Source organism: Drosophila miranda, chromosome XL (assembly GCF_003369915.1).
Source record: "Drosophila miranda strain MSH22 chromosome XL, D.miranda_PacBio2.1, whole genome shotgun sequence".
NCBI classification, from domain to species: Eukaryota; Metazoa; Arthropoda; class Insecta; order Diptera; family Drosophilidae; genus Drosophila; species Drosophila miranda.
The window spans coordinates 23,964,501-23,989,557 of record NC_046673.1 but is presented as its reverse complement, the minus strand read 5'-3'; the positions used below and the strand labels follow the sequence as shown (position 1 = coordinate 23,989,557).

The 25,057-nt window shown below is 49.2% G+C and overlaps 4 protein-coding genes across 6 annotated transcripts; 2 read left to right on the top strand and 2 right to left on the bottom strand.

The window, feature by feature from the left end:
* The first annotated feature begins 5,824 nt into the window (after positions 1-5,824).
* Positions 5,825-14,671, top strand: LOC108158723. The gene is made up of 8 exons (XM_033393401.1): positions 5,825-6,606; positions 8,294-8,469; positions 10,475-10,570; positions 12,258-12,398; positions 12,492-12,709; positions 12,790-13,184; positions 13,250-13,839; positions 13,894-14,671. The coding sequence occupies exons 1-8, from the start codon at positions 5,942-5,944 to the stop codon at positions 14,619-14,621; spliced, it is 3,009 nt and encodes a 1,002-aa protein (XP_033249292.1). The 5' UTR covers positions 5,825-5,941; the 3' UTR covers positions 14,622-14,671.
* Positions 8,691-9,896, bottom strand: LOC108164825 (NEDD8-specific protease 2). Its single transcript, XM_017300746.2, has one exon. It carries the CDS (start codon positions 9,658-9,660, stop codon positions 8,758-8,760), a length of 903 nt encoding a protein of 300 aa, XP_017156235.1. The 5' UTR covers positions 9,661-9,896; the 3' UTR covers positions 8,691-8,757.
* Positions 14,672-14,749: 78 nt separating the features above from the next.
* Positions 14,750-19,353, bottom strand: LOC108164823. The gene is made up of 4 exons (XM_017300744.2): positions 19,054-19,353; positions 18,269-18,982; positions 16,621-18,209; positions 14,750-16,547 (listed from the first exon to the last, which is right to left on the bottom strand). The coding sequence occupies exons 2-4, from the start codon at positions 18,852-18,854 to the stop codon at positions 14,841-14,843; spliced, it is 3,882 nt and encodes a 1,293-aa protein (XP_017156233.1). The 5' UTR covers positions 18,855-18,982; positions 19,054-19,353; the 3' UTR covers positions 14,750-14,840.
* A 465-nt stretch (positions 19,354-19,818) lies between these two features.
* LOC108160584 (NEDD8 ultimate buster 1) lies at positions 19,819-23,137 on the top strand. 3 transcript variants are annotated; one of them, XM_017294682.2, is made up of 5 exons: positions 19,819-19,908; positions 20,190-20,271; positions 20,350-20,479; positions 20,538-21,797; positions 21,879-23,137. In XM_017294682.2, the coding sequence occupies exons 3-5, from the start codon at positions 20,360-20,362 to the stop codon at positions 22,332-22,334; spliced, it is 1,836 nt and encodes a 611-aa protein (XP_017150171.1). In that variant the 5' UTR covers positions 19,819-19,908; positions 20,190-20,271; positions 20,350-20,359; the 3' UTR covers positions 22,335-23,137. The 3 variants fall into 3 exon arrangements, with proteins under 3 accessions (XP_017150171.1, XP_017150188.1, XP_017150179.1); XM_017294690.2 differs by lacking the exon at positions 19,819-19,908 and adding an exon at positions 19,926-20,131; XM_017294699.1 differs by lacking the exon at positions 20,190-20,271 and having other exon boundaries at positions 19,864-19,908.
* Positions 23,138-25,057: the final 1,920 nt, after the last annotated feature.

Below are 25,057 nucleotides of genomic sequence, written 5' to 3'. Positions count from 1 at the left end.
TAGACGCTCATAGCACAGATCCCCATATATGTAGTAGTATGTTCTGTTCTCGTATAATCTTAAGTTTTTTTTTTCGGGCTTGGTAGAAGGTAAGTTTTTAGGAGGGAGGAGAAGACCAGTTAATGGTTATCTAATCAGATATGGACAACAGTATTACACAGTCATAATTGCATAATTAACTATAAACTTCCCCCCAGCCTCCAAAAGGCTCCCAGAACGGCAGACATGACATTTAAGGTGGACAGTCGCAGTCTCCTCTCCACTCCTGGCAGGGAGGACTCAGCAGGCGGAAGGCAGAGAGCAGAAGGTTTGCAATTAATATGCATGCAAGTAGCCGCAGATCCGGGGTCCAAAAACTTTGACAACGACATTGGACATTGTGCTGGAGTTGGCCACAGGGGCCGCCACAGACTCTCGAAAAGTTGCACAAACGACGTTTTTAATATTTGATGCGGTTTTGCTGTATGTGGTGGTGGTGTTGGTGGTGGTGCCATCGCGCTATCTATGTGTGTGTACGAGGAATGGTGGTTTTTGAGCTGCAACTTAAGGCAGCACTTTCCACCGCTATAAAGGTTCAATTTCACCTAGAACCGTCTTTAATTGATGCCTTATTTTATTTGGAACTTAAATCTCAATCAGAATCTAATCAATGGGTCGTCCTTTGTGTCTAATTTGGTTGGTTCCCCCCTCTGGCAAGGGAAAAGTTTAATTGCATGCATCACTCAAGCAGTGTTCGCGCGTACCGTACACACGTGTGTCTCGCCGCGCAGTGTGTGTGTATCGGTTCGCTAAGCAGTGGATCAGCGTTGTCAAGCAGTCAATTACAGGTGGCGCGGGTGGCAAAAACTGTTGCATACTTTCCGGCGGCCGTGGGCACTGGTCTGTAATCGCACACACACATATGTGCCGCTGTTATGCTTCTTTTTTTTGTTTTTTTAATTGCCACTCCCCTTAATCCTTGTGGGGATTCAACTTTTTTTTATTTTTAGTTTACCGAATGGTCGGTCACGTGCCCAAAGGAAAAGGGGCGACAGGCGACAGGAAGACAGGCAGACAGGACATCAAATAAAAAAATAAAGCTTCCTGTTAATAGAGTAGACCGTCAAATGATTGACTGCCAGAGCTGGGAAAATATTTACATACATTTTTTTGTTCCAGCTTAATTTTCGAATTTTCCCCAATTTTACCTTCTGGATTTTCCCTTTTTTATACGATGCCATGCTACATATGTATGTACACACATACATATGTACTATTTACTATGTACTAGTGCCATCTCTTTATTGAATTTGCAAATCTTTTTCCTCTTTCTGTATTATTTTTTGTGGAGGGCTGGGTCCGAGTGCGCGGTGGTGGGTGTTGCATGTGCAAAATTAATTGCAGTTTGCCTTGCTCATTTCGCTTGTTTGCAACACTCTGCTTCCGCTCCACTTACGCCTGGAGCTGCTGTGGCTCTGCCTCTGCCTCTGCCTCGGCTTCTGCTGCTGTTTCTGCTTCTGTTTCTGAAGCTTTGGATTTAGGTTAGTCGTTCACCTTAAATCAGTTAATGTTAATCAGCATTCCGCCAGCCGCGCTGATGCAGCAGTAGCAGGGGCTGGGGCAGGGGCTGGGGCAGGGGCTGGGGCAGGGGCTGGGGCAGGGGCTGGGGCCGGGACCAGCCAGCAGCCTGTCACTCAGTCAATTGCTTCCGCTTCCGTTTGACGCCTCTCATCCGGCGGATTGGTTTGGATGGGCATCGATCGGACCAGGGAATGTCGTCGATGTAGTCTCCGCCCTGCCATGCCATGAAAGGGGGTGGAGGCCATGGGCAGGGGGCTTCATTGTTGTCGCTTGGCTGATTCCTCGACTACGAGTACATGCGATTGGGTCACCCGAGAAGGCAGCCAACCGTCAGTGTCCCTTTGCCACGGCGACTGGCACCCTTCGACGGGTTGTTGGTCAATAACCTTAATTGCTCAACAATTTTGCACACAGCCACACAAACAGGCAGCAAAGGCGCTAATCAGTCAGCAGCAACACCAACAACAGCAATCTGTCCCTGCGGTTTATGTGTGTCACTATGCTAGACATCCCATACCCCAAACCCATCCCCAAGCGAGGGGAGTCCTGCCCGTTGGCTTTGGTTTTTGTGCATTTAATCAATATTTGGACACCAGCCACAGTCACAGCAGCCACAACCCACAGCCCACAGCCCACAGCCACAGCCCACAGCACCACCAACTGACAAAGTGTCGAAAAGAGTTTAAGCCAGATAGAAAGGATATCTATCTCTATAGCATCGAGCACAGAGCACCCAGAGCACCCAGAGCCTTTTGTTACCCTCAATGAATGTATGAGTGTATCTATGAACCACAAAATTGTATTGATTCGGTTAAAACATCTTCAATAACAGAAATGACTGCTCTTTTGGCATGTGTTTTCAATGGCAGCTACATATGTGATATTTAGGATGATATAGTGTCCAATTTCAAACCAATCTTAATGAAATATTGAAAAAAGAAGAAAAAATGCAGCCCAAACTTGGAACTATCTATTATGGGCTAAAATCCAAATTTGTTGGGTAAATAACCTCCATTATTCTCCAAAATTACCCAAAAAGTGCCTTGGTTTTTAATGGAATTTCTTAGGTAATTACTTCACTAAATTATAGGTTCCACATTTCCAAAAATTGTCGATAATTTTCGCAAATAGTTTCCTCTGGATGCACATCCATTGAAGGTCTCCTCTCCATCATCTCCATCGTGTAACCCATTTCTCAGAATAAAATACGTTTTCGTTGGGGGCTGGGGTCCTTTGGTACAGAATTTTTTGATCGGATGCCCCCGAATCCGGGCTCAAAAACCCAAGGAAAGAGCCCTTCAAATGATTCTTTAAGTTCTTGGCTGCTGGACGAACCGGACCGGCCTTCATTTAGCTTTGGACAAAATGAAAACCTCTTTTTGTTTGAGCAGCAAATATTGAAGTGCAACTGCAACAGCAGCAGCAGCAGCGGGAGCCAAAGGCTGGGGCAGGCACCTCAACAGAAAAATTTCAAAAAGTGACCGCAAACAATGGACGAAGCCAAGAATTGGGGGCGGACTGGGAGGACTGCGAAGGGGGGGAGACAGCACGGAAGTCACAGAAACAGAATGAAATTAGCTTGCAACACACCCACACACCCACACACCCACACACCCACATAAACACACACAAACACACACACCTAAACACACATGTTGCAATATGCAATCCACTTGCACTTCCACTTCAATAGATGTACTCATATACAGTGGCTCCAAATGGACGCTCTCCTAGGGGGGCATCCCCCTCCCATAACTGCTGGGAATGATCCGGAAGGGCACTAACGACATGGTGGGCACTGTACTCGTATGTCAGGGACTGTGCATCAAGCAAACATTTGACATTTGTGCTGAGAAAAAAGAAAGAAAGAAAGAAAGAAATGCAACAGTAAACTGCCAAAAGGCACAAAGCAAACATAGTCCCTCCCCTCTCTCTAATCTTTCTCTCTCCCTCTGCCTGTGTGTAAAACAAAACGCAACATCAAATATATATCCACTATATGTACATATATACAGTAACTGTATATATAGTATATATATACAGTAAAAGAAAACGAGCAAAAGTGTTGCCAACATTTTGCAACGAGGCGCATTTAGAATGAAAACTTTTGCAGAAGTTTGTAAACTCTGCCGCCGCTCTGCATTTCAAAAAAAGGCACAGGAACAGAGATTAAAGCCCGGAAAATGTATCAAAATTCAATAGAAACCGTATACTTATCTAATTAATTATTCAGTTTTCAGTTCCCAGTGCGAAAAGGAGAGACATTGCATCCCATTGCAACATTCAGACTGGTTTGTTCAGCTTCCCCCTGGTATCACTGACAAGTCTATATATTATTATATACAGCTTTCATTCCAATGCCTTCAGGTACAGCCGGCCTATCGACACCAATTAAAATCATACCAAAGGCTCTACAATACCAAGATGTACAACACTCTTACAACTGAGTGTCGGGTATAGACGTAGAGCCGCAGCCCTTGCTGCGCTTAAAAAGATTTTGGGGATCTACTCAGCCCTGTCGGTCCCACAATCCAATTTTTGGTTCGTGTAAAGTACAAAATAACTGTCGCCCGGTGTAATTAATTATTTATTTCTTAATATAATACAAATACAATAACAACAATATGTACGTCCGGTTTGGATTCACCAATAAAAATCACATTCTCCATAAATGAATGTGGGCTGGGTTTGGGCTCCGCCCAAAGCCTAGCGGAATTTAAATAAATAAAGCCATGAATGAATCGGAAATCGGACTCCCAACGGATGTGGTTTGGGAGTGTACGGGTTCAGCTGGAGCTGAGGCTGGACCACGACATGCTCACATATATTTGAAGTGACAATTGACAGCCGCCAAGTGCCATTCAATTCGGGCACAGCCCAAGCCCTTACAAAAAAATGCGTCTTATTTGCCCACCGCCATATGCAGTTCCGGCTGAGCCCCCTCGAGGTACCTGACTTCAGTTCCAAGCATTTCCGGAAGGAAAAAACGGATACGGAAATGCAAAATCATCGCCGAAGGAATCGTTGAAACCTGGTGGCACTGGTGTTTAGTGGGAAGAAATGAGGCCAAAAATGGCCTACATTTCAGGAGCATTTTTCGACACAAAATTAACTATTCTGCAGAAACTTTTTGGTAGGTTTCAATTGTAATTGAAATGAGTAATTTATAAAATGACTGTCTTAAAAAAATATTTAAAAACGGGCGGCTCCAGTTCCCGCCAAAGAAGTCTCTCCCGGGGCGAAGTGATCCGGCGCACTTTTGCCTAATGACAAGAGGCATGAAATCCCACAGATTTTCGATTAGTTGCCCAGCAGATTAATTTGTGGTAAAGTGCGTTTCACTCTTCCATGCTACAATCTGCAGTCCCCAGTCCCCAATCCTCAATCCCATTTTTGATGAAATTCGTCGCCCTGGAATCGAGAATGTGTGGTGCACTCAACGAGGTGGAGTACTGCCAAAGAGGTGTGTTGTCGATGATGCCACTATAATCTTTTCCTTTCGATGGTTGAGCCAGAGCCACTCAGCAATTGCACACTTTCACTTCATTCGGGTGCTCTCAGGGCTCTCAGGGCTCTGCTCTGCTTTGCTCTTCTCTGCTCTGCGGCAGTAGTGCACTTAACAAGGTGCTTCTGAGAGAATGAGGACGTGCACGTGGAGGATGTTGTGGCATGGTGTGGCTGTGTGGCAGTAGCCGTGGCAGTAGCCCAGGCCCAGGCCCAGGCCCAGGCCCAGGTATTGTGCTACCCTTTTAATGTGGCACAATCATGGCACGGAGTCGGAGGTCGGAGGTCGGACTTGCCTCAATCACATGTGGGAATTCAATTAAATAAACGAGACTTTCCAAAAGAGCAGGCGCTGGTCAGGGCAATAAATGTGCACACGTATAGACACGGATACGGGTAAGGACACGGATAGATAGATAGATCCCTCAGCGGCCGGAAGTCGCTTTTGGCCAACAGCGGAAGCTGCAAACGTCTGCTCCTGCTGTTGGCAGGGGATACTCTTTTGCATTGGTTATGGGTGGCCATTTCTTGGGATCCCAGACCCCAACAAAACTCATCCACGAGGGCATCAAATTTTCGCCATGCCGCTGCTGCTGCTGCTGCTGCCTTGATAATCGGCTGCCCTGAGCTGCGTGCCACAACGTTGCTGCAGCACAACCCCGATGTATGCTCGTGCGGGGCCTCGTGGAGCTCGTTGCCACAGCCGAATGCGTGTCCTGCTGGGTGCCTGGCTGCTGTTAGTCGGTTGAAAGTTCTTCAGAGCAACAGACGTGCCCGGAAGCAGCAGAAGAGTCCATTCTTTGAGTAACCGTGTGCTTGATTGGGTGTGCTCTTGTGTTTTGGCGCGTGATTTTTGTTTGTTCAAGTGAGTGTCAGAATGAGGGACCATCCATCGGTACCCAGTGTGTTCCGCGTGGCCTCCACGCACAGCATCAACAGCGAGAGTCCCTACAACAATGTGCCACCGAATCCAGCTAAGATAGGCAGCAGCAGCATTTGCCACCAGCAGCAGCAGCAGCCACATCAATTAACCACCAGTGCATCCATAGAGCACAGCTATCCGTCACAGCATCAGCAGCAACAGCAGCAGCAGGAGCACTCGCCCTATGCCACATTGCCACGTGGCCAGAGATTTGCAATGCCACAGCATCCGCCTCCACCTCATGCCTATCCTCATCCACAGAGACAGCAGCAGCAGCAGCAGCAGCAGCAGCAGCAGAATACGGGCGTGATCAATACCATTTCGGGCAGCATTCCCGCCACTGGCTTTGGCAGCGATCTGCAGCTCAACAATTTGTCGGGGAGTCGACGCCAGCACCCGCGACAGGCGGCACCGCCTCCGTTGGGCCCCTACCAGCCACCACCGCTTCCGCCCCAGCTAGCCATGGAACAGCGCCCGCGGCATCTGCAGCAGCAGCAGCCACGTGGGGGCGGAGGCGGAGGAGCATCCGATGGACAACAGCAGCAGGGACACGGCTTCAGCAGTTTGAGCAGCCTGGCCAGCGGCAGCTACCTGTGGCTCCTTACACCTGTTGCCGCCAGGTCAGTGCCACATTCACATCCACAGCCTCCACATCTATGTAGGGCTTTCCTTTAATAGGAAGTTCGTATTTCGTGTACCTTTTTGTAGCTGCCTTTCTTCCTTTTCTCCTGCAATATGCCTGAAATTCCTTTGCAAAATCTCTTATAAATGTCGGGCGCAAAGACTATAGCCTTTAAGAGGCATGGAGCACACACACACACACTCTAGCAACCATGTTGCCTGCCGCCATTTCTGTTTTGTGTTTAAAGAAATTGAATAAACGACGACAGGCAGCAGGCAGCAGGCGTCAGGCGGCAAGCGGCAAGCGGCAGCAACATCCACCATCCTTCCGACGACACATAATTGTGTTAGCGGCACAAATCACTGCAAAGTGAGGCTTAATTTGTTCGCAAACTATTTCGCACCCCACCCCACGCCTTCACCCCTAACGCCTAACATCCAGAACTCAACACCCAACACCCAACACCCAACCTCCAGCCCCCAAGACACAGTCCAACTTCCAGTCCCAACGAAGAGAAAAATATGTATTTGTATATGCGCTTAAGCTGCTGACGCAGAACAATTTTATCTATCTAATGGTAAATATTTATCCAAGTATTTTTGTCTATCTGAGGAGATCATTTCACACATTTATTCCTTTATTTCCTTCAATTCATTTCATTTTATCGCTTCACATTCTTTTCAATTTACCCGCAAAGTCGAGAATTAAAACAACCTCGATTTGTTGACCCCGATATATGAGCTTTCAATGGACGTTTTACTCCCTTTTCCGGCTTTGCCTGAAGATTATTATTATTATTATATACTGCTTAAAAATAGCCATAGCTACTCAGGCCTTAAGCTTAAGCTCAGGGTAAGTCATTCAGATGATGTACAATATGTAAACAGATGTTGGGTAGGATTATTTACAGATTTGCAGCTTTGGTTATATATTGTGCAGGATTTTTGAGTTTTCTAAGAATTTCAGGATTATTGTGGTATTTGTGTTGCTGAGCTTAGCGATATATTCCATTGCCGTATAATATCATAACGAATGCGAATAAGCTGAGCCCCACTCCCACTTCCAAAATTGAAAAGTACATAAATATATTTACAATAAATAATAATACTTTATTCACAAACAATCTAATATTCATTGGTGTTAGTGGAATATCCCTGAATATTTTGTACAAGCCTCAATTTTATTAGAAACAAACGATGTCCACTGTACTGTTGATTCCAGAATACTTTATTCGCAGGGAAAACCAAAAAATTCGATCTATTTTGTGCACATGAAAATGGCATCGTTGTCGATCATTAGACATGCACATGCATATGATTAAAAGTATCTCCAAATATGGAAAGGTACACGAGTACCATACACAGCCACACCAACACCCAATGACCTTTGTCGGCATTCCACGTGCTTTATTTTTCGCACATTTTACCAACGCCAGTGAATCGCATTTTTGCGACATTTATTTGCATATCCCTGGCAGAGCAGAGCAGAGAACATTCATACAAGGGGGGCCTTGTCCCCCCACCCCACACCACCCCACCCACTCCGTTCCGTTCCCTTTCGCTCCATTTTGAGGTATTTTTAATCAGGCACACGCGAAATTTGAAATGAAATAGGTGACATGGGGTGGGTGGTTGATTACAGGAATCAATAACTCGACTGCTGTACCTCTCGTTGTATATCTCCAGCATATCCGTCGCCATTGTCATCGCCGCCCTGGCCGGACCCCAGTGGCTCTTCACCGAGGAGAAGCTGCCGAATCTCAATTACAATGGAACGGCCAACTTCAACGCATTGGACGACGGCGCCTACATCACCAAATACACAAAGTCCAGCCTCTGGATATTGTGCACCACATTGCCAGGTAAGCATCGCATCCAAATTGAGATGAATGTGATAGACCCCCGACAGACACGACAGACACGACAGACACGACGGACATCACAGAAACACACACATTGCTACCTGCAGAGGTTGAACAATGAGAGATTGCGGATACGGCGTGTGGCCTTAATGAGAGCTAGCCCACTAGGGCCAGACCACAGAGCACATACCTTCTGACAGTCCATCCATTAATTAGTGGAATTTAATTGTTATTTAATAATTTACTCGACGAACAATACAACAAAATATGTAGAGAGAAATAGAGAGATCAAGAGCGTGAAGTCATCTTACGGCAACGTCCCGATTGTTGTGGAGAAGGTGGCAGAATGCCGCCCAGACATTGTATGAGCTGAAGGACGACTGTGCGCATGCCCTGCACGTCGTCGCGGGCGATGAGCAGGCTGCTCGAAGCATAGCCACAGCGCAGTACATAGTCGGCCACATGGTCGGCCATGCACATCAGGTGGATGCCGGACTGGTGCTCCTCGTCGTGTGCCTGCTGCAGGCAGCGGCCCACCACTAATCTGAACTCGGACAGGGCCAGGGGTATGCGCAGGGCATGGAGCAGGGACCCCACCAGGTTCTTGTGGCTGTTGTCCAGCGAATCGTAGTAGAAAATCTTTCCCTCCGGCCGAGCGATGAACAGCAGGGACCAGTGTTCATGGTCCACATGGAAGGCTCCCGTCTGGCTGCACAGCGGCAGCAGGATGAACTTCTTCTCGTGGAGGCCGCTCTCGCGCATTTGGCGCTTCAGGACACGCTGGTCCATCTGGCGAATGCTCTTCACCAGCGCCGGCTGCATGAAGTACACGTCCGACTGCGCCTTGTAGCGTCTGCTCTGCAGGTAGGCAAAGTAGAAGGCGACGAGTCGCTCGTTCAAACCGCCTCCTACGTTCTGCAGCAGCTTCACGTCCGTGTGCAGCAGCGAGATGCCCTGGAAGTGCAGCGACACCAAGCGGTCCTTCTCGCCCTTTCCCGGCCCATCGCCGGACCCTCCTTCTGAACCCATTTTCCTGAACCTGGCCTGCAGCGGCTGCTCCTGCTGCTGCTGCACCTTGATCCTGCCGGCCGAGATGGGCTTTCGTCCCAGAGTTGTGGGCTGTGGTTTCTGGATCGAAGATCCCGCCAGCGGCTGCTTCCTGGCCGCTGATGGTTGCTTCGTAGTACGCATTCTGTTGCAATATAGTTAGATCGCTGTCGTTGTCTGTTTCTGTTTTCAGTTTTTCTGTGTGCTGATTTCGTTTTCGTCTACGAAACGATGTTGTCTGTTTGTCTGCTTGTGTGTGGCTCTTGAGTGTAAAATCGAAATACGGGGATTACATTTTCAAAAAGTCTTTAAAATTCTTGACAAAATTTTGTTTTCTTTACACCGAACTTTCCCATTGAGTTTCTTGTCAAATGAGTAAATGTGGTCATATTTCTGGGGGTTTGAGAGCTCTCTTATTTGCTGGAATTTGTCCTCATAGATGGCATCTACTAGGAACGATCTTATATCTACGATATTATCGTATTTGAAACCGATTTCTTTTGAAAATGTAATTCATTTTAGGCTGAATATTTCAGTCCCATATATGTCCCGTTTTTTTCAGCGGCTTGTTGCCATTTTGAGGATAAGTTGTTTCGATATTACAATGTTCGTTGTACTCCTCCTCAATCCTTTGGAAACTGCAATTAATTTCGAAGTACAAGAGTGCAAGCAAAAGGTTTATTACATGTTGATCTACTTACCACAAACTAGACTCCCAGGACGCTGATCAATCCCTTTGAAAATACAACTAGTTTCAAGTTAAAGGAGAAACCTCTCTAAGACTCAATGGACTTGTCCTTGCATTACTTTTCAATTCTTCTAAGACTCTAAGACTAAGGAGGACAATTTTCGGATAGTAGTCTCCTTGAATCGCTCTTCAGTTCTTCTAAGAACAAAAAAATATAATTTTGGTTAAAATATATAGAATACATATGCATTTTCCTTACGTGTTTTGCAGGTCTCGATGTGGACTCGTATAATTGCATCAAAATTGACTATTTCCCCAACGAGGGCTACCAGCCGGATCCGCATGACTCGACGCCAGCGATACCCTGTAAGTGGATGAGATGTGGGGGACTTTTAATGTGTGACTGCGACTGCGACTGCGACTGCACTTCGTTACGGTTGGCAATCAACTGGCTGCAACTGGCTTAAAGGCTCTCCTCTCCTCTACTGTCCGCCTGGTCTCTGCATTTACTGTACTGTGTACCTCCCCTGTCTAGGCCAAATTGGAATTGATTTATTGTTTGTGGCCAACGCACACAATCTTTCGATAGGGAGGGAAAGACAGTGCCTTTAGTTGGCTGAATTTTAATTAAAGACTTTTGGCCTCTGTTCTGTTGAAAGTTTTGTCCATATGATTTGTGGTGTCCTGTCCCCACAGACACAGAAACAGACACAGACACAGACAGGGACTGACATAGATTGTATGGCCCGCAGGGTTCAAAGGGTGCTGCCTGCCACGAGCCTGACAATAGTTTGAACATTCTGAAATTTTCCATTTAATGCACGAACAGGAAAAAAGCAAATTTCAGCCCTGCCGCTGCATTCGCATTCGCATTTGCTAAATAAACTTTTGAAATGTCAAATAAGGATATGCGCGTGTGCCTGTGCGTGTGTCCTTTGTGACGATTCCAAGAGAGAGAGATAGACCGACTGGAATTTCATTAATTTTCGCACAATTGGCCAAGAGCCAATAAACCAACCATAGATTTGAAATATTTTCATTAATTTCGCACCGAGGCCACTACTGCCCTACTGCCTGCCTGCCAGCCTGCCTGCTGCCAACAAAACAGGGGCAATACCTCAAAACTAATTTCAAACTCGCCGCGGGTGACAATTTCGCAAAAAAAAAAACTATTAGTCGGACAACAACCTCCAAGGGATGTGAAGGGTGCGGAGGTAGATGTGGCGCCTCGCCGGGGTAGGTGTGATGATTTTTTGAAGCCTTGCGGCGGCATCCACACAATGGATGTGTCCTCAGTCGTTTGACTTTCGCACGACGGGGCACCAGAACACCTGAAATGGTGGCCCCAAGCAGAAAGCGACAATTTCCTTTAGAGTCATGGATGTACATACGTGTGGATGGGTACATGTGTAGATCAATCCTTACCGTTCCATTCCTTGGGTATTCCAGCATTTCTCGGCCAAGTCCTCATTCTTTGCCACTCGTTTTTCTCTTGCGAATGGGTTTCCAACTACAAATAGGTTTACAGATCTATTAAATATCGGATAAAGCCATTCGTGGGGCTTTGGATAACATATACGTACGTACGAATCGACTCATTTGGAATATATATATGTCAGAGACTATACGATAGATACCCAGATGTTGCATCAGGAACGAAACCAAAAAGTTGGTCTGTGGCGGGGTTTCTATGACGCCCCGTAGAAAGACGACGCTCGCGCTGCCTACCTACTGGGGTTCGGCTGCTCAGCTCGTCTAGGTCCTATAATTTTGTAACAACAAATACACAGTCTTTGGCGATGCACCAGATCGAGACTCGAGGCCCTTCTAGGTCGCAAGATTTCAAAAGCAGCTACTTAGCTTGGGCTTGATTCAGCACATGGATGCTGATGGTCTTTGGGGTCGGAAAAGCTGCCTTTCGACGGGTACTCTAATACTCTAGTACTCTTACTCTTGAATGGTTTTTGGTTTAAGGAACAGTGGATATATAGTATATATGTACCTACAATATATAGTACGAAAGAAGGGTCTATACTCCTTTGCTCCTTTACAGATACGGTGACCAAATCGTGCCCCATCTTCCTGGCCGCTGGCGTCTTTCTGGTCATCAGCTTCATTGTGTTCCTGATCCCGACATGCTCGCACCAGAACAATCTATTCTACTTCAGTGCCGGGATACTCTTCATTGTCAGCGGTACGATCGGAGGAGACCCAGACCGAGAGCCTGCCCGTTCGTGGGCTCGCTCGTGATTTTCTGTGATTAACAGAGACAATTGTCCACTTGCAGGCCTGGTGATGCTCATCGGACTGATTGCGTATATATCCATACTGAAGGCGGAGATTGGCTCCAAGCTGCGGCCGCGCTCCACCCTCCAGCCAGCCCTCTTTAAGGTCACCTACGGCCAAAGCTTCTTCCTGTTTGTGTTTGGTTTCATCGTCACAGAGTTCGTGGGAGTCCTCAACATCTTCTTGTTCATCAATCTGCAGGAGATCAGCTACTACGGTGTGGGTATTCTCTTGAAATTCATTTCATACCTTCAACGGTTTCGGTTTCCTGAGACTCTTCGTTTCGCCGTTCGTTGCAGCGCCTGCCCTGCTTCAGTGTGGCCAACATCCATGCCAAGATCAAGGAGGGCCAGCAGCATCCACTGAGTCACTCCTACAAGCGCTACAAGCAGCCGGGAGCCCAGCAGCAGACAGGCAGTCAGGACACATTGAACCAAAGCCATCCTCCAGCTATCCATCAGCAGCAGCATCATCAGCAGCAGCATCATCAGCAGCAGCAGCAGCAGCAGTCGCATGAATCGTATCAGCCGCATGTGCAAAGAACCCTCAGGGGCACCACCAGTTCCAGGCAGCATCAGGTGCACGACGCAGGACGGACTCCCAGCCAGACACAGACCATTCCAGGGGGCTATGCCTGCCGCAAGCATCCGAATGTCGCCTCCAATCTCTATCTGCACAACGATCTGGAGCGTCGGTGAGTAGAAAGAGACATCTAGAAGTGTAAGTATGTATACGTCCCATCCTTGATCCCTCTGGCAGTTTTTATTTTGAGAAGCCGGCGGTGTCGAAGTGCAATCTCCATTCGCGCAGCTTTGCCAAGTCCCTCAACGAGCTGTCCGGCCCGACACCAGTGCCGCTTACGCTGCCGGCTCCTGCCCTGTTCGCCGATCTGCCGCAGGAGTTTCCGCTCACCCGCTCGGTGTCCACCACCACAGATATCTACAGCACACCGCCGACAGGTGCTGCTGCTCCAAGCACTGGCCAGCTGAAGCGGAAGCAGCACCGCAACATGGCTACCAACACGCACCACATACAGCCGCAGTCGCAGCACCAGGAGGATCAGTCGCGTCTGTGCGGGCTCAAGCGCGGCCTCCGCAAGACCAAGGATGAGCTCTTCCAGGAGTTCTGCCGAAGGGCTGGGGTTCTGGGGCGGGCCAAACCGAAGAACATCTACTACATCAGTGGCGGCGAGGAGGAGGAACAGCAGCAGCAGCAGCAGCAGCAGCAGGAGCAGGAGATCGACCAGGAGACGGCTGTCCGGCAGGATGACGACGATGCGGACGGAGATGATCACGGCTTCCGTCAGTTCCGCGCTGGCATGGAGGAGGACCAGCTCTACGTTATCGGAGGTGAGAAGTCGTCGAATTCATGAAGATCCATTGGGTAATTCATCTCCTGAACAGATCACGCCCAGCTGGTGGGCCCCAGACGTGCCTCGATGTGCCCCCTGGACGCTCCTCTTGGCCATCCGCTGCGCAAGCTCAACTCCAATCTCTCGCTGCACAACGAGACGGTCTGGCCCGGCGCCGCCTTCGCCTCGGGCCAGCTGAGACTGGCGCCTCCAGAGCAGGCCCAGAGCCGCACCCTGCCACGATGCTTCCTGCGACAGTCGGCGGCGGCCGGCAGCCAGGACAGCCTCGGCTCCCTGCAAAGCGGCATCAGTTTCAGTGCCAGTCAGCAGCGATTCAACCACCTGATGATGCAGCACCAGCAGCAGTTGCAGCATCAGAACCGCTACCTCTCCACCTTGACGCTGCCCAGGCCAGCGGAGGAGCAGCAGCTGCAGTCGCAGCAGCAGTTGCCCCCCAAGACCCAAGTGGTCCAATGGCCAGCAGCCATTCCATCGTCGCCCTCTAACTACGGCCACGGGGGATACCAGCAGCATCCGCAGCCACTGTATCCCGCCACAAGTTCGAGTGCAAGTGCAAGTGCGGGTTCTGCCGCTGGGGCTCATCCACCGAAATTCCAGCGGGGCTATGCCTTCGACGATGCCCAAAGGCGGGCGAGCTTCGCCGTCAACGATGCCGCCTTCGATCTGGACGAGATCGAGCGAGAGCGGCGACGCTCCCATGCGAGTCTCTTTGGCCAGAATCTCGATCCCTACGATCTGATCAACGGAACGGCAGTGTAGACGCCGAAGCATCCCCAAAGAGAGAGAGTTACCAGAGCTATCCCCCTATCCACCTAGCGATCTGTCATTTATCTACCAAAAACTACGTAAAATATGAACTGAATAAAATCCCCCTTCAAGACTTTGGCTTGGAATTGAGTGGCGCATTTATTAGGATCTACCTTAGGGCTTCTTCGGTTACAGATTGCCTCTCTCGATGGAGCTGTTCGCATAGTCTACTCATAGGTTCAGGCGCTTCCAGAAGTCGCGGCTGTGGATAATATCCGGACTGACAGGATGATTCGCATGAGTCGTATCGTCTAGCACCAGTCCCTCGTAGATATCTGTAGTTCGGTAATGACGATGGCTGCTGGCGGCGGAACTGCTGCAGGTGGAGGAGCTCAAGAGGAGAACGTCTTCGGATGAATGGAAGTATTGGTGCTGCTGTTGGCGTGGCTGTTGCTGTTGTGGTGTGGGTGCCGTGTGGGGGCGAATTGTGCCTCCATCTGCTCCTCTTACTCCTCCTGCAGTCCCTCTACAAGTGGGTGCACTGACGGGCCGTATTGTGGATCTGGGCGGCGGCTGTGGTTGTGAGTGTGGCAAACTCTGATCTGGTGGTTTTCTGGCTCCGCCTCCAAATAGCTGCTGCATCTTGGCCATGGATTGCTGAAGCCGCGTGCTCGGTGGGGCTGCTCTGTCCATCTCCGTCATCTCCATGCCTGGAATGTTAATATTTGGCTGGAATATATCGCTGGCGCTGCTTCTGCTGCTGCTGGTGAGGGTGCTACTGATGCTGCAGTCCAGGAGATGGATACTCGGACGTCGTGCAGGCGGCTGCTCATTCAATCGCATCGCCTGCTTCGCCCGACGCATGAGGACATCCAGGTCATCGTGGCTGCTGCTGTTTGTGGCAGATGTGATCTCCGGCAGTAGGTGGTTGGTGCGCGTGAACTCCGACCTCACACGGCAGAGGATCTGCTGTGTCTCCTCCTCCACCTGCGCCACCTTCCGACTGACCCTCGCGGGGCTCGTCGTCGTCCTTGGCTCAAAGTCCCTGCCCAGCAGCTTTCTCCTGGCCACAGCTAACGTATTGGTGAAGTGATAGCTGTCTGGCTCCGGCGTCAGCGTCCTCTGCTCTTTGAGCTCCTCCATTTTGGCCACAGCTGCCGCATCCTCGAACCTCCTTCTTGTGCTCTTCATCTGCTTCCCGGATACACTAGGCTCCGGCGGTCTCTGACGCGCCCGCTCCAGATAGTCGAGGAAGTTCTGCTCCAGCAGATCGCTCTCCTGCTCCAGCTGCTGCATGCGGTTCTTGACACTGACCAGGTCGTCCTCGAAGCTCGAGGTTTTTGGAGGTGCTGCTGGTTCTGGTGCTGGTGCTGGTGCTTGATAAGAAAAAGACATTGGTTGAGGCGGTGGAAAGGGCATCGCAAGAGGCACAGATGACGTAGGTATAGGCGGTGAAGCCGTCGCTCGAGGCGGAGAAGCCGCGACTTGAGGCAGAGAAGCCGTTGTTTGAGGCGGAGAGGATGAATTCGTATTTGGGGCCACAGTGTGTCTGCTGGGCTTCTGAGAAGGTGGCACCACAACAATTGCCGGCGGAGGTGGAATCATCTGCTCACAGGAATAGGGCGCCGAACCTTCCTTTGGTATGTCTTCCATGGGAGCTGCAGGAGGCACCGCTGTTGGGGAGGACTGACTCGTACCCGTTGTCATGGAGTGGGATGCGGCAGAGGTCCAGTTGGGAACCTCTGGTTCCTGGCCAGGACTCCAATGGGGGGGCATAAAGCGAACCGGCTTCTCGACGGCCAGCTCTGTTTCATGGATCTTGGCGGAGAGGAACTTCTGATGGTCCTCGTAGTGTTCCAGCAGGTTGAAGATCTTCTGCACCAGTTCCCGTGCCTCGACCGAGCAATGAGAGTCCCTTTGCACGCGGCGGCAGAGTGTCTGTTTTGGGGGGAGGGAGGGAGTTCCAGGCGGATTAGTGCAAGATCAAAGGAGAAGGAGGCCGCTTACTCACCCGCCAGGAGCTCTGTCGGTGGTGGAGATGCAACATCTCGTACTGGTGGCGAAATCTCACTTGGTAGATATCGTCCAGTCGCTTCTTCTGCAGCTCGTAGGCCTTTCTCAGCGACAGCTCCACGCGCTCTAGGAAGATCTTACCACTGGCACTGTGCAGCATCTCGTGTATCCACATTTCGTAGGTTTTTGTGGCTGGAGTCACCTTCGTTTGGGTGCCCTTTGCCACTTGGTCCTTGGCGAGAGGCTTCTCCTTCACCGTCTGGGATCCCACAGCCACTGTGGCCAGACGCTTCTGGATCTGGATCGTTTGGCATGCCACTGCGACGTGGCCGGCAGTTTCCCTATGCATCATCGTTTGGCATGCCACAGCAGCCACCTGGGTCAGAGGTTCGTTCTGGTTCATCATTGTTTGGCATGCAACGTCCCTCTGCAGCTGGACCTTCTCCTTCTTGGTTTGAGTGGATGCATGTTGGCTATGGATTGGCTCCGCCTGGACACCCACATCCCGGAATGTACTGGGATGGGGCTGCGCCTCGTTGGCCACCTGCTTGCCCTCCTGGACGCCCATGTAGTGGCCATGCGCGAATCCCTCGTGGTAGCCGGCCCTGAAGCCGGTGTGCCTGCCCACCGCATACTCCTGCTCCATGGATATGTTTACCACGTTGATCAGCAGATTGACACTCACGCTCAGCTCCGCCACGAACATCTCTATCTTCTCGATGGTCTGGAGCATTGTGGTCGGATGTGCCTGCTTCTCCTTGCGCAACAGTCCCACCAGGCTCTGGCGGATGGTGGCCATGAAGGCTATTTGCTGCGGGAAGAGCCGTGGCACCGGCGGCATTTGCACCTGCATCACCGGCAGCTTGATCACCCCCTCTCCCGTGTCGACCAACAAGTCGTCCTGCTCTTGGGCTGTCGGCAGGTCAGGCTCTGGTATCCGTATGGCTGTCTTTTCCGGCGCCAGCACCTGTCCGGCCTTGAGCAGGCGCTCTCGCTCCTTCAGCTCGACCTGGAGCATGGCCTCGAGAACCGGCTCGGTGACGATCTCTACGGGAGGGCGACAAGACGCCGTGAGCTTGCTCATATGCCGAATCAGATTGCTCAGTCGCCGCTCTATTGAGTGAATCGATTCGCAGAGGCGTGGGCCCACGAACACCTTTCGGGAAGTCTCGTGCTCCTCCGCGGGTTCCGTTTGTATGTTCTTCTCCGTCTGCCTTGGCATCTCCTCCGTTGGAGGTAAATTCTCCCCCATCAGGACACGAAGCAAGGCTCCTAGCAGGCTCTGACCCTCTCTGGGGGATTGAGACGGCTCCTGGTAGTAGCTGCGCTGCACCGCTGCCCTGAACGTGTCCCGTCCACCAAGTAGAACGCTGAGCACGTCCTTCACATCGTCCTGGCTGAAGCGGAACTCGATGTGGGGTGTCGCTGGTGTACGACTCCGGTGCGGAATCTCGCTGCAGAGCATAGTGAGGGTCAACGGATAGTTCTCCGCGTGCAGGAACTCCGCCACCAGGCTGTGCAGGGCCACGGCCAGCGGGCAGAGCAGAGGGGAATTCGTCCCCTGTTGGGACGCCTTCAGGAGTTGACCTGGAGAATGGGGTTGAGAATTAGACGGTGGGATCATCCTTCAGTTGTCCGGCACTTACCCAGCGTTGTGCTGTTGATGCTGCGGTTTAAGGGCATCGGTTGTTCCTGCTGATGCTCCTCAGTCCTCCTTGGCACGTCCGCCTCGAAGATCATACGATCATCCAACAACAGCTCCTCGCTCCACACCTGATCTCTCTCTGTTTCCGGCTCTCTCTCTTTCAGTGCCGCAGCCGCCGCTGCTGCCGCCGCCGCTGAAGGCTTTCGTTTAATGTCTGGTTTTCCCTTAGCTTTAAGCTTTCCTTTGTTTGCCAGACTCCCTGGGGTCACTGGATTTTTCTTGGTCGTAGGATTCTCCGGCAGCGCCGCTGGTCCACTCTCTATCCTTCTGGGGCTGTCCTCCGGCCAGCGTTGGCTGCTACGCGACGACTGCTGCTGCTGCTGGCGCGACCTCAATGCTGCCGACGATGCTGCTCTATTGCGCTTCAACTGCTCCTGCCGCTCGCGGATGTGGGCCTCGTGCTTCCTTTCGCGCTCGCAGGGTGCCCGGCAGTCGTCCTCGCTGCGGCTGCGCCGCTTGGCCCGATAGGAGGCCGTTGTCGATTGCATGGAGGACGCTGTGCTGTGTGAAACATAGCGCGTCTTCATTCTTCCTCCCTCGCAATCCTCCCACAGGATCCGCTTGGAGTATTGGTTGAGTATTTTCTGGTCCCTGACTCTAATGTGTGCCTGTGGCGCTGGCCTGTTAGCAAATGAGTTTTCGGAATGAGTTTCCCCTTTGACACAACGAATATATAGAAATGTACATAAAATTTCGGTTATATGTGAAAATTGTGACAGAACTCACCCTCGTTGCTAGTTGGGAATGTGGCGGCAGGTGGCAGGTGGTGGCAGGATCGCCGTGTGCAGTCATCCGGCAAATGCCACAGTCCTGCCACAACGGCCAGAAGCACACGAGGTCACGAGAAACAGCACAATCGACAATGAAAATAAAACCATATCCCTGCTGTACGAAATAAGCTGTATGTCCGTATTAAAAGTAGGGCTGAACAATTGCTTTAAAACAAGCAAAAAAGCTAATGAAAGCCAAAGCAAAGCATTACGGCACTTAGAACACAAAAAACTACATTAGTTCGCCCAGAATTCCGCGAAAAGTCACTTATTCACTTATTAAAAAGCAAAATAAAACTAAAAATCGGGAAAGCAGTTGAAATTCAAATAATGTATCGATACTAATCCAGTATCCGATAATACCAGCAACATTGCGACTGTTTTTTTTTGTTGAACTATTTTGCTTAAGCCTTGTTTTAGCCAAAATACAATAAAAGCAAGGACCAAAAACTAGCCAATCTTAAAGAAAATTTATTCATTAATGGTCTAGAACTATGTGGGCAGAGCTAATGGTTTTAGTTAGGCAGCATTATTCAATGGAATATCAAAATTGAGCAATTTCCTTTTTCGTTTGTCTTGATCGACCTATTTCGCTACTTGTTTTTTGTTTGACTTATTTCGCTAAAACCTTTTTTTAAGCAAAATCCAATAAAAGCAATTATTAAAAATAAGCCAGTTAAGTAGAAAATTGATTCATCAATCGTATAAAATCGTATTACGGTATATTTTTAAAACGAGACGGTATATGTCGGTATATTTCTGAGGGTTTGACGGTATCGGTCACACTGGAAACACACTGGAATCAACAAAGGTCTGCGTCTCGCAAAAAATTTAAAATATATATAAATGTAGTAGAATTTTGCCTCAAATGTCGTGGTCGTGATCCGTCTTCTATTCTTTGACTTGGCAATTTCCACCTTCAAAAGGCGGGCGGCCAAATAATCCCACGCTACTCACGGGTAGCATGCTAACTTAAACCCACAAAAAAAAACAAAATAAAAAAAAGAAATTTTTTTGGTGACAGTGCATAAAATGTAATTTTCGTATCAAAAATATTTCTGCTTTCCATTGAAACGACCCTTTTGTCTACAGCTAAAATAACCCCAATCACCATAACCCCATTGCTGTGTGTGCGGCAGAGAAGATTTCTATAGAAAATTTACCGTACATTTTGGTAAATATTGTCCTGTATTTTGCTCTGTTCTGCTCGCTCTGACGTGGTTCTTAATGCTTGCGCATCCTTCCATTGCAGCGTTAAGGTCATGTCACACATTGAAAATGTGTTTAATCTGGTGCGGGCCCGCCTCCAGGCAGAGAAGGTGAAACTGTGGGAGGAGCCGTACTACATGGAAGGCGTAGGCAGCATTGAAATTGTGATGGAGGTAAAAGTGCCATGAATTTCTGTATATCTTTGGTCTTGACATCTGATTCTTTCCACAGGAGCTGGCCAAGCGCTACGCCCAGTTCCTTGGGATCGAGGTCTCAAACTGCATGAGCGCCCTCAGCGAGCTGCAGGACCATGCCCTGCGCAAGTTGGCCGCCCACCGTGAATTTAACGAGACGGGAATGGCCACCTTCAAAGTGCGTCGCATTGATAACCGCAGCGGCACCACCACTATGCTGGAGATCAAGTGCGACCTGAATTCGCTGGGCTCCGAGCTGCAGGCGGCCATAGCTGCCAAGCTGCAGCTGAGCAATCCTCAGCACGTCAAGTGCATCGCATCCGGGAAAATGGTAGCGCCAAACGTCACGCTAGGAGCGCAGAGTCTGAAGAACAACCAGGCTGTAATTGTGATCATTGGCCAGGGCGATAACAAGAATGCTGACCTCTACGAGAGGCTGAACAAAATCAAGTCTGATGTAGAGGCGGTGGTAGCGTCGCAGATCCGCCTGATGGAGATGGAGGATCAGGATGGAAATCCAGTTTTTCTGCCACCCGAGGAGAACCGCGCATTGTTGTTGGCCCTCGGCTTCTGTGAGAAGGCCAAGGCGGCCATGCAGCGGGAGGATTACGAGGAATCGCTGCTCCTGCTGCTCGAGGGCGACGAAAAGTTTTCCGCCTGCAAATCAAGCTTCCTCGAGTCGGTGGACAACTTTGCGCTGCTCAATCTGGACATTGTCTGGTGCTACATGTGCCTCAAGAACGTCTCCCAGCTGCCCGACGCGGAGGCGCGATTGGCGATCTGTGAGCGCAGCTTCCGCCGCAGCTACGGTGACAACTTTGAGCGTCTGTACGCCCTCAAGGGGCGCGACTGCCCCGAGCGGGCTCTCTTCATGCGCCTCAAGCTGCTGCAGGGAATCGTTCTTTTCCACCAGAATCGCCGCGACGAGGCCTTCGAGAAGTTTGAGGCTGCCTCCACGCTGCTCAAGGAACTGAAGGTCGACGAGGACAAGCTGCTGCTACTGATGGAGATGGGCTTCGGTATGGGCGAGGCCAGGCTCGCTCTGCGCTCCTGCTCGGGCAGTGGCGGCAACATTGACCAGGCCGTGCAGTTCATTCAAGAGCGCAAGAAAAAGCTGAGCGATGCCCGCAAGCACTCCAAGAAGGAGCGCAAGGTGCATGGCGATGCCATCAGAGAGAATGCCAAAGATGAAGGCTGGGCTAATCCACGCAGCGTTTGCACCCTAGTCGAGATGGGCTTCGACACAAAGTTGGCAACCCTGGCCCTGCGGCACACCGAGAACGACATAGCAAGAGCCGTGAGTTCCCGTCCCCGATACTAGTCTGAGTCTGATCTTTAAGAATAGCCTCTAAAAAGTTTCACTGTTTCCAATTTGCAGCTGGATATGCTGGAGAAGAACTCTGCTGCGCTGCATGCCGCCTTGTCCGAGACCTGTACCGACATCCGTGCGGATGAGAACCAGATGGCAGCCCTTCAGCTGCTGGGCTTTGACGAGGCGACGACTCGCGCCGCCCTCGAGAGCACTGGGAACAGCGTTGAGGGGACCATTGAGTTCCTGCTGATGGCCCTCCAGAGCGAGTCGAAGCTGAAAGAGTTTCTCGAGGGGGTCAAACAGCTGGCGAGCGACGGTAACGACGGACCCTCAACCTCTTCGCAGGCCCAGAACTCGTCGATCATTGCCTTGGTGATGGCGAAGGCGCGCGAGCTGGAGTCGCTCAAGGCCTACGAACGCTTCCATTCGGATATTAGCCAGAGCGACCAGGACTATCTCGATCTGCCGCTGATCCATGAGGAGCAGCTCCTGGGCGAGTATCGTAGCCTGCTCGAGCAATAAGCTGCGCAAGCGAAAACAATTGTAAACGGCTGGAGCGGCTATGATTAGAAATTCGATGGAGAACCGGTTGTGGCGATAACTGTAATCATGACTTGTCTATTGCAAATCGTCGTCTTATAAATGCCACTCAAGTGGCACTCATCCACTCAGCCCTCCCTCGCGCTACCCGTTACCCGTTACCCACCGTGTGCCGACTGTGTGACTTTATGTGTATGTTTGTGTTTGAATAACTTGGCAAATACTAACAATATAAAGACTTACAACGAGATACATGTATATAAAATGTATAAATATAGTATATATTCTATTGACAGCTGCGACAATGTGATTACGCTGCTGCCTGCAGCCCGTTCCCCTCCGGTCCAGGCCGTTCCGTTCCGTTCTATCGCGAACCTGTTAACGTCTTTTGCAATTAATTATTGAAAATTTTGTTGTCTCCTGACTTTCGATCCCAGCCAAGCAGCTTCCAGAAACGTGGCTAACAGCGAACCAGCATCAAGCCCACTCTCTATCCCTCCCCGACAAATGAGACTGGATATACGGCCATATTTAGTTATATTCCTGTGATAGGTCGGTTGCCTTACCATTCAATGAATAAAGAATACATTTGCAAGCCAAGAAAACGATTGACCTTTGCAAAGGTCTCTGGAACGTATGGCTATTCCTGAAGTTAAAGGTGCAACAGATATAGTGGTAGGAAATGTAGGAAATGTAGGAAAGGAATCATAGATGGATTAAGATGATAAATTATAAGCAAGTTAAGAACCAACCTATAATAAATCCTTTGGTGACATATGTGTATATTTGCAGAGTCCTAATGCTCACTAAGACAACTTTAACCCTTGAGAATGGTTAACTTTCGTTTGTTCAATGGCGTTTCATACGATGCGCTGCCGCATGACGCGCGACGTGCTAATCGAACCGATCACGAAGTCATGCAGGAAATATATCTATCTTAGAAAAAAGGAAAATTGGATCTAAACGCAAAAACAATTACTAATTACGAAAAAGGTATGTAGGCATAAGTAATGTAATCTGAGAAGAGGAAGGGAATTAGTGGTAGGTATAACATGGTAGAGGGAACTATATAGAGTATGGTATAGAGGAACAACGGTACTATATATATAGTTTCTAGTGGATCTAATAGGAATCGCTTATGGAGTTTATGCGTCTCCAACAAACCAGGGCTAACGACGTGACCCCTCTTGACGATAGACTAAGGATGGAGGAAGGTTTATTAAGAGCATAGTAGATAGAATTCTTTAAGAATTATTTTCGGCGCGGTCTATGCTTATGGATCTGCACTTATATGTATGTACATATATATTCTAGATGGGAAAAATAGGGAGTAGGGAAATAATTACTCGAACATATATGATGATTATTGTTGTGTCAATTTCTGAAAGCGACTTTTGCCCCCTTTTAAAGGCAAACAAAGTTCTCGATCGATGTGCGTGTCTCGAGTGGGTGGTGTCCCGTCCCGCGTCTGAGCTGAGACTCTGTTCCAAGGGGAAGCATTATACGATTTCCTGTTTAAGTGTATATTCATTCCAGAGTAGCCTATAATAAAAAGCTTCAATTTTATTGGAGTCCGAATGATGGGGTCGCCCCCACAGATGAACCCGGAATGATTTCGGGAGATTTATATATCATAAAAAGAGTGCATAGAACCAAGGATTATAGAACAGATATCTGGCATGCATATAGTATGTATGTATAAGTAACATAGCCTGATTTAAGTTTAAAAGTAAGGAACCAACGAGCTTTAAGGACGATGCTGAGAGCATAGGCAATATGGGCATTTCCATTATGGCGATACGTTATTCGTACGACAAAATGTTTGAACGGTTTTAAAGATTTAAGCTAAAAATATGACCTAACGCGAATCGTATATTCAATTTTTTGCGATAATATATTAAGTATTGAGCGTTAATTATCCATGTTATTAAATACAAAAACCTTTCTGGTTGTTTGGTTTAAGTCCGCTGAGGCATTTGACATACGTTGCCTCATTCCGTGTTAACAAAAGTAAACAAATCTACCATTAGCCGAGATTGGGTCAATTTTCTGGGATTTATCTCAGATACACAGTTTAATGTTTTTTTTCATAGGAGACCTTTTGGCGGAAATGCCCATATATCCTGGCCTGTGTCCTTCCTCTTCTTGAAATATCTTTAAGATAGGTAGAAAAAGAAACGTATACAAATATTTCTATGTACCTCTGAATTGGTTCTAATAGAAGTTCTTTGTTTCGGCGGTGATTAATCTTCTTTTTTTGTTTAATTGCCTTTAGTTGGGGCTCGTACTTAAGCGATTGCCATCTCTACTCGTAGTAGATATGTGTGTGCTGCTCTTTGTTCTGATAAACAATTTCATAATTTGGTTTTTTAATTTTAATTTTTACTATTTTTGAGCATTTAGTTTTTTACGATCCACGGCGGTGGCGGCAGCGGCAGCGGCAGCGACGGCCTGGCAATAATGACTTTGGCCATTATGCCCAACTGATACGCAACCAAGCGCAACTTTTGGACATTTTTATTTTTATTATTTTGTATTTTGTATTTGGTTTTTCGTTTTCGAATGGGGATGTGAGAACGGTTCTGGTACTGGTTCTGGTACTGGTTCTGGTTTTGGTTCGTATAATCCGCCAAGGGGTTCTTGGGGGGTGCGATGGATGCTTAAGGCCTGGCCCACGTCGAAGTTCTGCCTAAGAAAATGGAAAT